The sequence below is a fragment of the Callithrix jacchus genome, chromosome 2 (assembly GCF_049354715.1).
Source record: "Callithrix jacchus isolate 240 chromosome 2, calJac240_pri, whole genome shotgun sequence".
NCBI lineage: Eukaryota > Metazoa > Chordata > Mammalia > Primates > Cebidae > Callithrix > Callithrix jacchus.
In genome coordinates, this window is record NC_133503.1 from 37191940 (window position 1) to 37207721 (window position 15782).

The 15782-nt window shown below is 39.7% G+C and overlaps 1 protein-coding gene across 5 annotated transcripts in view; it reads left to right on the forward strand.

The window, feature by feature from the left end:
* CTNNA1 (catenin alpha 1) overlaps positions 1–15782 on the forward strand; it is a 251454-nt gene that overhangs the window by 114764 nt on the left and 120908 nt on the right. For all 5 annotated transcript variants that reach the window (XM_054252519.2, XM_054252518.2, XM_008985629.6 and 2 more), the window contains 2 exons: positions 9130–9296; positions 9845–9964. In XM_054252519.2, the coding sequence (XP_054108494.1) occupies positions 9130–9296; positions 9845–9964 (287 nt within the window). The remainder of the gene's footprint in view (positions 1–9129; positions 9297–9844; positions 9965–15782) is intronic.

The following is a 15782-nucleotide window of genomic DNA, read 5'->3' on the forward strand; positions in this document are numbered from 1 at the left end:
TCTGATTAAGATAAGTTTGCACTGTTTTCAGTTTGTATTGTATTTTTACAGTCCTGTGTTACTGTGCAAAGGGAAGATGATCAGTATTGTTATCTCAGTTTTATAACTGTGGAATCTGAGACTTATTTAGTGGCAAAGCTGAAGTTTTTGTTTGACTTCTGAGTTTATGATCTTACTTTCCATTATTCTGGTGCCCCTACACAAATTTTTATTTTCTGCGACAGGGTCTTGCTCTGTTGCCCAGGTCTGGAGTGCAGTGGCACAATCCCAGCTCACTGAAGCCTTGACCTCATGGGCTCAAGTGATCCTTCCACCTCAGCCTCCTGAGTAGCTGAGATCACAGGCATGTACCGCTACACTTAGCTAATTAATTTTTTTATTTTTATTTTTTTAAATAGAGGTTCTCACTATGTTCCTCAGACTGGTCTCAAATTCCTCAGCTCAATGATCCTCCTGCCTCAGCTTCCCAGAGTGCTGGGATTATAGGTGCTATATAAAATTGAAACTAAATAAAAGTAGAAAATAATTCCTTTAGTAGCCCTTGACTTTTTTTCCTGAAAATGGGCCAAAATCTTTTGTTTGTTTGTTTTGGAGACAGGGTCTATCTTTGTCACCCAAGTCCTGAAGTTCAGTAGCACGATCATGGCTCACTGCAGCCTTGGCTTCTTGGACTCAAGTGATCATCCCACCTTAGCCTCCCAAGAAGCTAGGACTACAGGTGCATGCCACCATGCCTGGCTAATTTTTCTTTATTATTCGTAGAGGTGAGATCTCACGATGTTGCCCAGGCTGGTCTTGAGCTCCTGGTCTCAAGTGGTCCTTCTGCCTGGACTTTTCAAAGTGCTGAGATCACAGGTACGAGCCACCATGTCTGGTCTCAGGCCAAATTCTTAAAAGAGCAGTCTTATTTATAATTTATTTTATTACCCTTGAAATCTGGTATGTGCAACTTCCAGAAAGCCGCTTTTCTTTTTCATTGTCTTGTGCCAACCACATTGGCTTCCTTGGTCTTTCATAATCTTTATAGATCTTTGACATGATGTTCCTTTTACCTGGCATGCTCTTCCTGCAGATAGCCACATCATTCCTGTCATTCCTTTGTCAAGACTGTCTTCAAATCAGTTGGTAGTTTTTCAAGGGGGCTTACCTTTTTCCCTCTATTTTAAGTTGTACAGCCCTATTCTCTCTTTCTGTCACTACCTCGGCCCTACCCCAGTACTATTGTTTATTGTCTTTCTCTCCCAACAGAATGTAAGTGGTGCCAGGGATTTTTTTTTCCTGGACTGGTTGGTTCATTACCTGGAGCATTTAGAATAATGCCGAGCTCTTAGAAGGTGATCAGTAAGCGTGTTTGGAAAGAAGTCATGAATGCTCTTGAAGGTTGCTGTTGATAGGTGAATGCTAATGAAACACAGTGAAGACCTTTTCTCTGTCTTCTGATCTTGTTTTAGCTAATATTAATCATTTCTACCAACCCTGTCTTGTCTCCTAGTACAAGGCACTGAACTAGGCATTTTACAAGGTATCTTAATTGGCACTCACAGCAGATATTCTACACATTGTACAGAAGAGGAAACAGGCTCATGAAATCTAGTTTCATAGCTGGTAAGTGGCAAAGCCAAAATTTCGGCCTATATCCAACTCCAGAGCCTGTGCTCTTTCATATTGCTGCATTTGATTCTCCTTTTTTGAGCTATAACTCACATACATAAAATTCACCATTTTAAAGTGCACAATTCAGTAGTTTTTAGTATAGTCATGAGATTGTGCAGCCGTCACCACTGTGTAATTTCAGATGTTTTCATCACCCAAGAAGGAAACACGGTTTTACCTATTAGAAGTTAGTCCTCATTCCTCTCGCCTCCTTCCCACCACCCAGCAAGCATTACCTTCTGTCTCTTTGGATTTACCTATTGTGGCAAATGGCAATTTCGTATAAATGGAACAATATAGTATTCCTTCGCTTAACATATGTTTTGAAAGTTCATCCATGTTTCACATGTATCAGTACTTCATTTTTTCTTATGGCTAAATATTGGATTTTATATGTCTCTTTTTCTGTTGATAGATGGTTTGGGTTCTTTCTACCTTTCAGCTATTATGAGTAGTGACGCTGTAAGCATTCATGTACAAGTTTTTGCTTGTATACCTATGTATTAGGTTGGTGCAAATGTAATTATGGTTTTGGTCATTTAAAAAGAAAAGTAATGGTGAAAACTGCAATTACTTTTGTACCAACCTATATTAGTCCATTCTCAAATTGCTGTAAATAAATACCTGAGACTGGGTAATTATAGAAGAGGTTTAATTGGCTCAAGGTTCTGCAGGCTGTACAGGAAGCATAGTGGCATCTGCTTCTGGGGTGGCCTCAGGAAGCTTCCAATCATGGTGGAAAGCAAATGGGGAGCCAGGCATATAACATGGCAGGAAGAGGAGTACCTGGCAGGAGGAGGAGTAAGAGAGGGGGTGGGGGAAATGTTACACACCTTTAAACAACCAGATCTCATGAAAATTCATTCACCATCACAAGAACAGCACTGAGAGGTTGATTGGTACTAACCCATTCATGAGAAACCGCCGCTAAGATCTACTTACCTCCCAGCAGGCCCCACCTCCAACATTCAGAATTACAGTTTGACATGAGATGTGGGCAGGGACACAGATCCAAACCATACTCACCTAGCAGTGGAATTACTGAGTCATATGATAACTTTTGGAAACAGATGCTTGATGCCACTAAGAAAAATCAGCACTGAGACAAAGGATCTTCTCAGCAAGCAATTTTTATTTCCTGTAGGAAGGGTACCCTTGCTAGCCATCTTGTCATGGGAGTACAACGAACAAAGGAAAAGCAGATATATTTATCCCTTATGCATTTGAGGTTATCCTTTCTGCTGTGTCTCATCTCTGTTGTCTGGAGCCAGATCTCACAGTCTAAACTAAAACCTGACTGGCTAACAACTTAAAACTTTTCTAAACAGGTAAGGGACGTAGGCTGCGAGTTGGGACTTGCCTGTGAGCACATCTAGCACATACCTTGGTTAAAGTACAAGGATATAGAATATACTACGTGCCTGTAAGCATGGCAGGTTTAACAGCTACGTAGGATAGGGCTTAACAAAGAGATATTAGCACACTTATGATTTATTCTTTAACAAGAAAGAAAACTTTGAAGAGGAACTTTTACTTCCCACAATAACTCAGCATTTAACCCTTTAAGGAACTGCCAGGCTGTTTTCCAAAGCATCTGTACCTTTTAACATTCCCAGCATTGGGGTATGAGAGTTCTAATTTCCCCATATTCTTGCCATTTGCTATTAACTGCCTTTTTAATTATAGCCATCCTACTAGGCATGAAGTGATATCTTTGTGTGTTTTGATTTGTATTCCTGATGGCTAATGAGGTTGAGCATCTTTTCATATGCTTATTGGCTATTTCTAAATCTTTGGATGGAACGTCTGTTTAAATCCTTTGCCTATTTAAAGTTGGATTATTTGTCTGTTTTGTTTGTTTTTTTTTAAAGAGGCCAGGTCTTGCTATGTTGCCCAGGCTAGATGCTAACTCCTGGGTTCAAGCAGTCCTCCTGCCTCAACCTCTGAAGTAGCTGGTACTACAGGCACATGACACTGCAGCCAACTTAAAAAAAATTATTTATTGTAAGTTCTTTTTTTTGAGACAGAGTCTTGCTTTGTCGCCAGGCACTAGGCTGGAGTGCAGTGGTGCTATATTGGCTCACTGCAACCTCTGCCTCCTGGGTTCAAGCAATTCTCCTGCATCAGCCTCCCAAGTAGCTGGGGTTACAGGGGCGCACCATCACGCCCAGCTAATTTTTTTATTTTTTAGTAGAGATGAGGTTTCACCATGTTGGCCAGGATGGTCTCAATCAGAGACCTTGTGATCAGCCCACCTCAGCCTCCCAAAGTGCCGGGATTACAGGTGTGAGCCACCACGCTTGGCCTGTAAGTTCTTTTATATTCTAGATACTAGATCCTATCATATATGTAGTTTGCAGAAATTTTCTTCCACTTTTGGGTTGTCTTTTTACTTTCTTCATAGTGTCCTTTGAAGCACAAAAGTTTTAAATTTTGGTGATACCCAGCTTACCTGTTTTTTGTTCTGTCATTTGTACTTTTGGTGTCATAGCTAAGAAACCATTGTGAATCAGTGGTCACGGAGACTTACACCAGTGATATCTTCTAAGTGTTTTATAATTTTTAGCTCTAACATTTAAGTTTTGATCAATTTTGTAAGTATATGGTATGAGATAGGGGCCCAACTGAATTCTTTTGCATATTGCACTTGTCTTAGCACCATTTGTGGAAAGACTATTCTTTACTGAGTATTCTTGTCACCCTTGTTAAAATCGGAATGCATTTCTGGATTCTCAATTATGGTTGATGGATCACTATGTCTACATTTGCTTTGGTCGACCAGTTTTCTCTTAGAAGTCTTGCTTTCTTGTTTTTGGCAGTCTTGGCTCTTTTCTGTTTCTTTCAGTAGAGAATCTTCCTTTCCCTATTCTGATGTTCTCAAGAGTTCTCTTTTTTTGGGGGGGATGGAGTCTTGCTCTTGTTGCCCAGACTGGAGTGCAGTGGTATGATCTCAGCTCACTGCACCCTCCACCTCCTAGGTTCAAGTGATTCTCCTGCGTCAGGAGTAGCTGGAATTATAGGTGCCCACCGCCACGCCTGTGTAATTTTCTTGGTAGTTTTAGTAGAGATGGGGTTTCACCATATTGGTCAGGCTGGTCCTGAACTCCTGACCTCAGGTGATCTGCCCACCTTGGCTTCCCAAAGTGCTGGGATTACAGGCATGAGCCACCATGCCTGGCCTTTTTATTTATTTTTTAAAAAATCTTTCTCAACTCATGTTTTCATAAAGCTTTGGCCTTCTTCTCCTGCTCAGAAACACCCTAGCTTGCAACCTTTAAATAATCTACTGTGCCTAATCAAAGGTGATCAGATCTTTTGACCTCTGCCTTTGTAGTTTACTATTACCCTTCTCTTTTCTGGGCTCTCACTGTGGCTTTCTGATCCATCTCTCTGGTTAGGTTTATTGTATGTACTTTAGATAGGTTAATCCTCTGTAGTTTGACTTTCCTCTGGTTCAGGGAATTGAATTCTGTTTGTTTATGGCCTTTCTCCTCCTACCTTCTGCTGCTTCTAAACATATCCCTTACTCCTCAGACTGGATATTATGCCTCTAAGCCTAATTGATATATGAATTATAATAATACAAGCTTCTTATTGTATACCTCAGTATGATAAGTGGCTCTACAAAGGGCATAAATAATGGCATTACAAATCCAGGCTCTGCCCTTTACTAGTTAGGTGGCAGGAATTAAGTTAGTTAATCTGTATAAGCTTTAGTTGTATTATTTATAAACAAAGGCTAATACCACCTACTTTCTAGGTGGGTGATAGAATTTTAAAAATATGTGGCCGGGCGTGGTGGCTCAAGCCTGTAATCCCAGCACTTTGGGAGGCCAAGGCGAGTGGATCACGAGGTCAAGAGATCGAGACCATCCTGGCCAACATGTTGAAACCCCATCTCTACTAAAAATACAGAAAAATTAGCTGGGCATGGTGGCGTGTGCCTGTAGTCTCAGTTACCTGGAAGGCTGAGGCAGGAGAATTGCTTGAACCCAAGAGGTGGAGGTTGCAGTGAGCTAAGATTGCGCCACTGCACTCCAGCCTGATGCCTGGCAACAGAGCGAGACTGTGTCTCAGAAAAAAAAAATGTATAGTGCCATAGAGTAGATATTTAATAAATGTTGGACTGGTTTTTTTTGTTGTTTGTTTTTGAGACAGAGTCTCGCTCTGTCACCCAGGCTGGAGTGCAGTGGTGTGACCTCTGCTCACTGCAACCTCTGCTTCCTGGGTTCAAGCAATTATCCTGCCTCAGTCTCCCAAGTAACTGATACTACAGGTGCCTGCCATCATGTTTGGCTGTTTGCATTTTTAGTAGAGATGAGGTTTCCTCATGTTGGCCAGGTGGGTCTTGAACTCCTGACCTAATGTGATTTGCCTGCCTCAGCCTCCCAAAGTGCTAGGATTACAGGTGTGAGCCACTGCGCCCAGCCAGTGTTGGACATTGTTATGTTACTGTTCCTTCTGCTTGAGGTGGTGGTAACTTCCTTAACTCTGCTGCCCACATCCTTCCTGTCCTTTGAGGGATGGGTTCATTTCAGAGTACCATTCCTTCCATGAAGCTATTGCTGGCATTTCATTTCTTCCCCAAACTGGTTGTTGGTGCTTCATCCTTTGAATTCCCATGACACTTTGTGTTTTCTTTCTTACAGCTTGTATGTTAAAACGCACGTAACTTCTTAATGGTCATATCCATCTTTTCTGGATAAGTTATTTGAAGGCAGGGATGGTATATTCAGCTTTGTGTTTTGGAAATTGTTTTTAGTGTGTAGTAAGTGCTAAATAAGGTGAAGTTCTGCTTATTATATAAGGTCAGCATCTCTTGCTTACTCTCATTTGATGGTAATATTGTTTAAGACAGTATACACATGCACACATACTGTTTAAGACCACACACACACACACACACACACACACACACACATTGTTTAAGACACGACACACACACACACACACACACACACACACAGAGAGAGAGAGAGAGAGAGAGAGAGAGAGAGAGAGAGAGAGAGAGAGGCTGACTCACACATTTTTTGAGACGGAGTTTTGCTCTTGTTGCCCAGGCTGGAGTACAGTGGTGTGATCTCGGCTCACTGCAACCTTGACTTCCCAGGGTCAAGCAATTCTTGTGCTTCAGCCTCCTGAGTAGCTGGGATTACAGGCACCCGCTGCCATGCCTGGCTATATTTTTTGTATTTTCTTGGTAGAGATGGGGTTTCACCATGTTGGCCAGGCTGATCTCAAACTCCAGACCTCAGGTGATCACCCGCTTTGGCCTCCCAAAGTGCTGGGATTACAGGCATGAGCCACTATGCCCAGCCTAAGACAGTATTAATATTTTTTTAAGGCAAATATCTCAATCTGCAAGGCTTTGCAGATAAATTCTTCCCGAGCGAAGTTTCCTCTAGTATATTTCCTTAGCACCTTGTTCATGAGGCTATTTAATTTGGGGTACATTGTAATACTCTATAATTTGTGAACCTTTTGAGACTAGGTGCCTTGTCTTAACCAGCTGTTAATTGTCTGTCTCTCCCTCCATAGAGTTCCAGGAGGCCACTGGCTGTTTCTTGTGTTTTGGATCACAGGCACCCAGCATAGCCCTTGATGTGTGATGGGTGCTCAAACATTTGTTAAACAAAAGAATGAATGTGCTACATCTTTTAAAATACCATGAGTTATCAGCATTAATATTACGAATCCACGTAATGATTGCCATATGTCTGTATCTTCCTGAAGATCTAAGAGAAGACTGCATTAGATCCAGGAAAGCCTTTTAACTGTGTAATTCCCCTCTTGTGCTTCTATTGTGTATCCAAAGAGGATAGCCAGGAGAAATTTGGTAGGTCTTTTGAGAAATAGGTAGGCTTCTTGAAAGTGCCTTTTATTTGTTGTTTTTAAACAAATTCATGGAAGACGAGAGAGTGAATGGCTTTTAGGCTTTAATCTGAACTGAAGTGGGCTTGGTCAGCCAAAGGAGGGAGTAATTGTTTTTCCAGGATTCCAAAGATAGTCTCCATACAGGCCCTATTTGTATAACCAGTGAACAAGACAACAGTGGCCCTTTAGTTGTTTCTAGCTATAAGAAAAGAGTGACAGTGGGCACCGGAAATAATTTTAATAGACACAATTGACAGAACATATAAGTTTCACAAGTTTCTGGGAAATGTTATAAATTCTTACATTTTTTTTTTTTTTTTTAAGAGACAGGGTCTTGTTCTGTCACCCATGGTAGAGTACAGTGGTGCAGTCATGGCTCATGGCAGCCTCAAACTCATGGGCTCAAGAAATCCTATTGCCTCAGCCTCACAAAGCACTGGGATGGCTGGTGCCGGGCACGGTGGCTCAAGCCTGTAATCCCAGCACTTTGGGAGGCCTAGGCAGGTGGATCACGAGGTCGAGATCGAGACCATCCTGGTCAGCATGGTGAAACCCCATCTCTACTAAAAATACAAAAAATTAGCTGGGCATAGTGGTGTGTGTCTGTAATCCCAGCTACTCAGGAGGCTGAGGCAGGAGAATTGCCTGAACCGAAGAGGCGGAGGTTGCTGTGAGCCGAGATCGTGCCATTGCACTCCAGCCTGGGTAACGAGTGAAACTCCATCTCAAAAAAAAAAAAATAAATAAATAAATAAATAAATTCTTGAGCTCAGGAATGTATAAATCGGGTATTCCTAATAACTATGGTACAAGCGATTTTATGTGTTTTTATCTAGTTTTTAAAAAAATTATAGATACCTCTTCATTATAGAAACTGTTTATAAGTACCAAATATGTAAAGGCAGTGTGTAAACTAATCATAACTATTATTTGCCTTTTGACTCCAGTCTTTCCTCTGTATTTAAAAAGAAACATATACATTTATAATTTCATTTTTTCTGCTTAACATTTTTCATATATATAAAAATATTTTAATAGTCAATTGTAGCTACACCATAATTTACTTAACTACATGCTTATTGTTGAACATTTGAACTTTTCGTAGTGATTTGTGAAGGAAATGAATGAATCAGTGGCTGAACTCTGTATTTTCACATACCAGTGAGTCTCTTTAAGGCTGTACGTATTATATAGTTAGGATGATTAATGAACTGTGGCAGTTCTGCATAATTGTTTCCCTGTTCTGTATTGTTCTATGGATATGAGTAGATTACATTAGGTAAGTTTTTTTTTTTTTTTCCTGTTCAAATCTTAAATCTTTCTCTTTTTGGATACACATTGTCCCTTTTTTGGAAAGGAACATTAATAGATCAAAGAGAAATATTTTTCACTTTCTATATATTTTGCTTTCACCAGCAATATATGAAGATGCTTTTTTAAGTGATAGCTGTAAAACTAAAGTACAGCAAACAACAAAAATGAAGTCTTAAACTAAATTTGTGCATGAAATACACAATGTTTGGATTATTTTTATATTTTTAAAAATGTAGCTCAGTTATTTGGGTTAATTCTATCTGAGTTTGTTTTTCATTCTGTAAAAAGGTGATTTGATGAAGACTGCCGCGGGAGAGTTCGCAGATGATCCCTGCTCTTCTGTGAAGCGAGGCAACATGGTTCGGGCAGCTCGAGCTTTGCTCTCTGCTGTTACCCGGTTGCTGATTTTGGCTGACATGGCAGATGTCTACAAATTACTTGTTCAGCTGAAAGTTGTAAGTATACAGGCCTGTGTCAGTAATTTGTTCTATCACGGTAAGACTGCTACTGGCCTTCCTTAGTTCAGCATTCCCTAGTATTTAGTCTGGTTTTGAATTTGGTTTATCTCAATGCACCAGGGATGTTTTTGCTTAATTTCCATTTACTCTCCTCTATTCCAAGTATATAACATCCTGACTGTTGTGAGCCAGTGTTGTCTTGGCTTGAAGAGCTTGTAGCAAAGATACTGTTTTGAGTCCTTCCCTTTTTCCAATAGTGATTAAATATTTCCTTGTACTAGTAGAGTTCTGGAGTTCAGAAACCAAGATATGTTAAATTTTATACTTTTAGATAGAGGCCAATATTAGTGTCTTTCCTACTTCCTATGAAGATCCTGTGTAATCACTGTTTAAATGTTAGAGGACCGTGCAAACTCAAGAGAGTTAAATTTGGATTGCTTTTTGAGTATCTGTTAACAGGAATGAAAATTTCTAGAATGTCATCGTCTTTATTTACAGACTTAAGAATTTTTGTTTTTTGCGGTCTTTTTTTTTTTTAAAAATAGGTGGAAGATGGTATCTTGAAGTTAAGGAATGCTGGCAATGAACAAGACTTAGGAATACAGTATAAAGCCCTAAAACCTGAAGTGGATAAGCTGAACATTATGGCAGCCAAAAGGCAACAGGTACAATCATGATTTGGGAATATATTAAATAGTTGTTTATTTTACTATCTAGAGGGAAAAACTCATTCTGCCTGTTTTCTAAAAGTACCATGACCTATCTTTGCCAATATACTTCCATTAAAAACATTTAAACTAAGGTGTCTTTTCAGTAGTGTGCTGTTAATAAAGTTGTAATTACATTGCATTCATGTTGTGCTCCTATTTAATTCTTGTAAACATTTTAAGTAGCTTGACACAACTTGTGATGAAGATAGTGTCTGGAGAGGTAATAGGTCTTCGTGTATTTAAGGATTAACCTGAGTTAGTGGTGCAGTTTTTTTTCAGATTTTTAATAAAACCTTAATCCATTAAAACATACTGGAATTATCTATCAGAGAGAATCTCCATACCTTGCCCTACCAGCCCCGTGTTTTACTTTTTAATTGTTTCTTATTAATTGTTATTAGTAGTTTCCGTTGTGTGGCATGAGGATCAGTGTTACTTTTCCAAGCTCCAGGAGCACTTTGGGACTTTGACATTTTCACTGTTGGGGTGCTTTGAAAACTTTCCTGTACCTTTGCTGTTGGATGCTGTGTGTTTCAGGTGTATATTCTCCAGGGAGAATACATACATTGCTATCCATCTTCTTATACCTTTCATAGTCCTGATCAAGCTTATGCTTTAAATTCTTGTTTTAAAACAAGCCCTGAGAAGAATTGTTGTTCGCTAATACCTTTATTCGTTAGGGTACTTTGCACTGGAGATTGCAGAAAACCCAGCTCCCAAACTGCTTGAAAAATTGGGGGTTTATTTTCTCATTAACTGTTAAGTCCTGAGTTACGTTAGTGACTTCAGGATTGTTAAATATAAGGGCTTTGCAGTATCATCAAGGATCCAGGTTCTTGTTGTTTTTCATCACTGCCATCTTCAGTGTACCTGGCACTGGGGTGGTTGTAGAAGCTTGTGCATGACATTTGCACATACCAATATGTCCATTGAGGGGAAAAAAGAACTGTTTCTTCCATATGTCTCTCTTTATAAGCAAACAATCTAGAAACCCCTAGCAGACTTGTCCTAAATCTGAATTGTGCAAAATGCGTATTCCTTTTATCACTGGTAAGAGCAAAGGTGTACAGCTGACTCAGAGTAATCCAGATATACCTTCTGCTCTGGATTAAGGGATAACCTTCCTGAGTATAGACATACCAAACAAAAGGTCTGACAGGTAGTAGGAAGTTGGGTTGGGGGTGGGAGTAGGGAATGGATTTGTGTAAGCAACCCACAATGACTGCTACAGACTCTTTTCATTAAGGCAAGATGGTTGTCATTAAACACTTAAAAAAATTTGATTTGAGACCACTCTGTGGTCCAGGTGGGAGTGCAGTGGTACCATCACATAACCTCGATTTCCCCAGGTCAGGTGATCCTCCCACCTCAGCCTCCCCAGTAGCTGGGACTATAGGCACAGGATACCACACCTGGCTAATTTTTGTATTTTTTGTAGATGCAAATAGAGGGTTTTGTCATGTTGCCCAGGCTGGTCTTGAACTCGTATGCTCAAGATATCTTCCCACCTTGGCCTCCCAAAGTACTGGGATTACAGGCATGAGCCACTGTGCCTAGCTATATACTATTAATGTTTAATACATGATAGCCTCTGCTCTGGAGATGTCTTAGTCATTTGGTTATATTTACATTAATATTAAAAATTATGCCATAGGATTGAGAGGATACAATTAAATAATATATGTATAGTATTTAATATAGGGCCAGGCACTAAGAAGGGCCTTCTCAGTGGGCAATTGGTGAATAATAGCCTATTGCTTAAATTTCAAGTCATAAAATGTGATCAGACTAACTGTATATATCAGATCCTGGTTTTGCATACTTAAGATTGTATATGGTAATATAGCTAGGTTGGTATGCCTCAGTTAGTGTAGGCTCAATGTGCTTTTATCATTTATTCATTTGTTGGCTTAGTCTCCATCATATAAATTACAAGTATTTTTTCTTTTTTGCTGGAGTGAATTGACCCTGAGAAGAACTTGTTGAATAGATAGTAATCCTGTAAATATGGCAAGTTGGCCAAACTATGTTCACAATTTGTTCTAATGAATGGTTTTGATACAAATTCTCATTTGAATATGTGAAATAAAGATTAAGTTATATTTAAAAGATACAGTTTGGCAAATAGTCCTAGTGGTTTAAAACCTTGTCTGATCCTGGTCTATGAAGACTTACTATTATTTTAACAAAATAAACATTAAGACTGCTACTTATTAGCGTGCGTCATTGCAAAATGGTAGAATAAGTAGATAGATGGTGTTCTTGAGGTGTGAAATATTATGATCATCTGGAATTTTGTATGCTATTCAAGAAACCTACTAGCAAGTAATGCTACCTGAGTTTTTGTTGTTGTTTTTCTTCCAAAGCCAAATACATCTCAGTGCCTAAGTTTTAATACCATGTGCCATGGGTCTATGGAGAGTTCCTTGTACTTAGTCCCTTATGTATTTTTTTCATGTTTTTTTTAAAGTAGCAGTAAATGCCAAACTTTTCTGAAATAAGATGTCACAGAAATAATTGGAGTTATTACATACATTCTGGATAATCTTCTGTTTGCCCTTCCATATTGTTTCCCACCCTTGTTTACCCTATTCTCTGCCCCAGGGACCTAACCTGTCTAGATTTCATCCATGGGCTCCTGCTTGGGCTTGGTGAGTGGGAACACCAGTTCGAGGTCAAAGAAGATAGAATGAGGCTAGGGTGTTACTCTCAGGCCTCTTTCCTGCAGGGTGCCCTGGGTAAAAGTGATGGCTTTCCTGTTGGGTGGCATTCTCTACACATCTTCCTCCCTGGTTTTGGTAACTACTGCCTCCTCTTGTCTCTTCATGCCTAAGTGTCCTACCAGCTTTGTAGTTGCTCTGTATTTTGTGCATACTTTTGTATAATAGCATATTCTCTAAACTGCCTTTGAGTCACCCAATTTCATTTTATTTAATTTTTTCTGCCAGGATTTTGAATGATACATATTTCCATTTTCTTCAGTTTATAGTAAGTCATGATCATTTATGGTTTTCCTTGGGCCTAACTCTTTAGGCTTTAACCTTAGCCTCCTAAAAGAGAATTTACTGAGTAGACTGGTCATGTGCTCCTGTGTGCCCCCTGTTCACAAAATGGCCTTTTATAGACTTTGGGCCTTGGTGTATATTCCAGTAGACTAATGTGTTTCTTGGAAATCAGATGAATACTCATTTTATCCTAAGGGCCTAGCCTGATGGAAACTTATTCTTTATTTTGGGCACTGTCCACTGGCCTCCTTCGCTAGAGCTTATTCCTCCTATTTAACTCTGTATTTGTATCTGATAACTAGCCTTTGGCTACCCATTTCTTCCCACTACACTTCCTCACTTCTATGAGTCAACTTTTTAAGCTTGTATATAAGTGAAAACGTATTTATCTTCCTGTGCCTGTCTTATTTGACTTACCACAGTGTCCTCTAAGCTCATCCATGTTGCCACGAATGACAGAATGTTGTCTTTTTTAATTGGCTAAATAGTATTTCATCGTGAATATATGCCACATGCTATTTGTCTGTTGATGGACACTTACGTTGATTCCATATCTTGGCTGTTGTGAATAGAGCTGCAGTAAACAAGAATGCACGTCTTTCCTTGACATACTGATTTCCTTTCTTTTGAATACCCAGTATTGGGATTGCTGGATCATATGATTGTTCTATTTTTAGTTTTTTGAGGAAATTCCATACAGTTTTCCATAATGGCTGTACTGATTTACATTCCCACCATCATTGTATAAGCTTTCCCCTTTCCCTGCATTTCCACCAGCATTTTTGTTTGTTTTGCTAATAGCCATTCTAACTGTAGTGAGATGATACTTTATTGAGGTTTTGATTTGCTTTTCTCTGATCATTAGTGGTGTTGAGGATCTTTCCATATACCTTTTGGTCGTTTGTGTGTCTTCTTTTGAGAAGTGTCTGTTTAGCTCATTTGCCTTTTATTATTATTATTATTATTTTGAGACAGAGTCTCTTGCTCTGCTGCCAGGCGCCAGGCTGGAGTGCAGTGGTGCGATCTTGGCTCACTGCAACCTGCCTCCCAGGTTCAAGCAATTCTCCTGCCTCAGCCTCCCAAGTAGCTGGGACTATAGGTGTGTGTCACCACAGCCAGCTAATTTTTGTATTTTTAGTAGAGATGGGGTTTCACCATTGTTGGCCAGGATAGTCTGGATCTCTTGACCTCATGGTCCACCCACCTCAGCTTCCCAAAGTGCTGAGATTACAGGCCTAGGCCAACGTACCGGGCCTATTATTATTTTTTTCAAGACAGAGTTTCACTCTGTCACCCAGGCTGGAGTGCAGTGGTGCAATCTTGGCTCACTGCAACCTCTGCCTCCTAGTTTCAAGCTATTCCTGCCTCAGCCTCCTGAGTAGCTGGGACTATAGGTATGCACCAGCATTCCCAGCTAATTCTTGTATTTTTAGTAGAGTCAGGGTTTCATCATGTTGGTCTGGCTGGTCTTGAACTCCTGGCCTCAAAAATGATCCACCCACCTTGGCGCCCCAAAGTGCCTGGATTACAGTTGTGAGCCACTGTGCCCGGCTACATTTGCCTATTTTAAAATCAGATTATGTGAGTTTTTGCTCTTGAGTTGTTTGTATATTCTGGGTAATAATCCCTTGCACATATTTTCTCCTGTTCTTTTCTGGCCTGTAGGGTTTCTGCATAGAAATCTCTGTTAGTCTAAAGGGGATTCCCTTTTTTGTGACTTGATGCTTTTCTCTTGCTGTTTTTAGAATTTTATCTTTGTCTTTGACTTTTGACAATATGACTATAATGTGCCTTGTGTGTATAACTACCCAATAACGACAACTACCTTATTGATTTAATCTCTTTGGGGACTTTTTGGGCTTTTTGGGTATGTGTGTCATATCTCTCCCCAGACTTGGAAAGTTTGCAGCTATTATTTCATTAAATAGGTGTTCTATGTCTTTATTCCCTCTGGAATTCCTGTGATAGGAATATTTGTTGATTTAATGCTCTCCCATAAGTTTTACAGGCTTTCTTCACTCTTTTTCATCCTTTTTTTTTTTTTTTTTCCTCTCTGACTGGGTAATTTCAAACTACCTATCTTCAGGTTCTGAGATTTTCTTGATGAAATTTTTTGAAGCTTTCTATTGTATTTTTTTATGGAATTTGTTGTTGTTGTTTTTCATCATTATATTCTTCAACTGCATGATTTCTGTTTGGTTCTTCTTCATACTTTCTTTTTGTTGAATTTGTCATTCACATCCTGATTTTTGTGAATTTTCTATCTGTATTTTATTGTATCTCTTAGAGTTTCCTTAAGATAATTATTTTATTTTGTTACTACTTTTCTGAGACAGACTTTCACTCTGTTTTCTGTCACCCAGGCTGGAGTGCATGTCATGATCTTGGCTGATTGCAGTCTTCGCCTCCCAGGTTCACATGATTCTTGTGCCTTAACCCCCTTCTCTCCCGACTCCACCACCCACCAAATAGCTGGGCTTACTGGTGTGAGCCACTGCATCTGGACGAGATTTTAAATTATTTTTCTGGCAATTTGATTCCCCCCCACTTTTTTTTTTAAAGAGAGGGTCTTGCTCTGTGCCCAAGCTGGAGCGCAGTGGCGTTTTCTTGGCAGCCTCAAGTGATCCTTTAATCTCAGCCTCCCAAGTTGCTGGGGCTACAGGCATGTCACACCCAGCTAATTTTTTTTTTTTTTTTTTTTTTTTTGGTAGAGATAAGGTCTTGTGTTATGTTGCCTGGGTTGGTCCCAAACTCCTGGGCTCACAGTG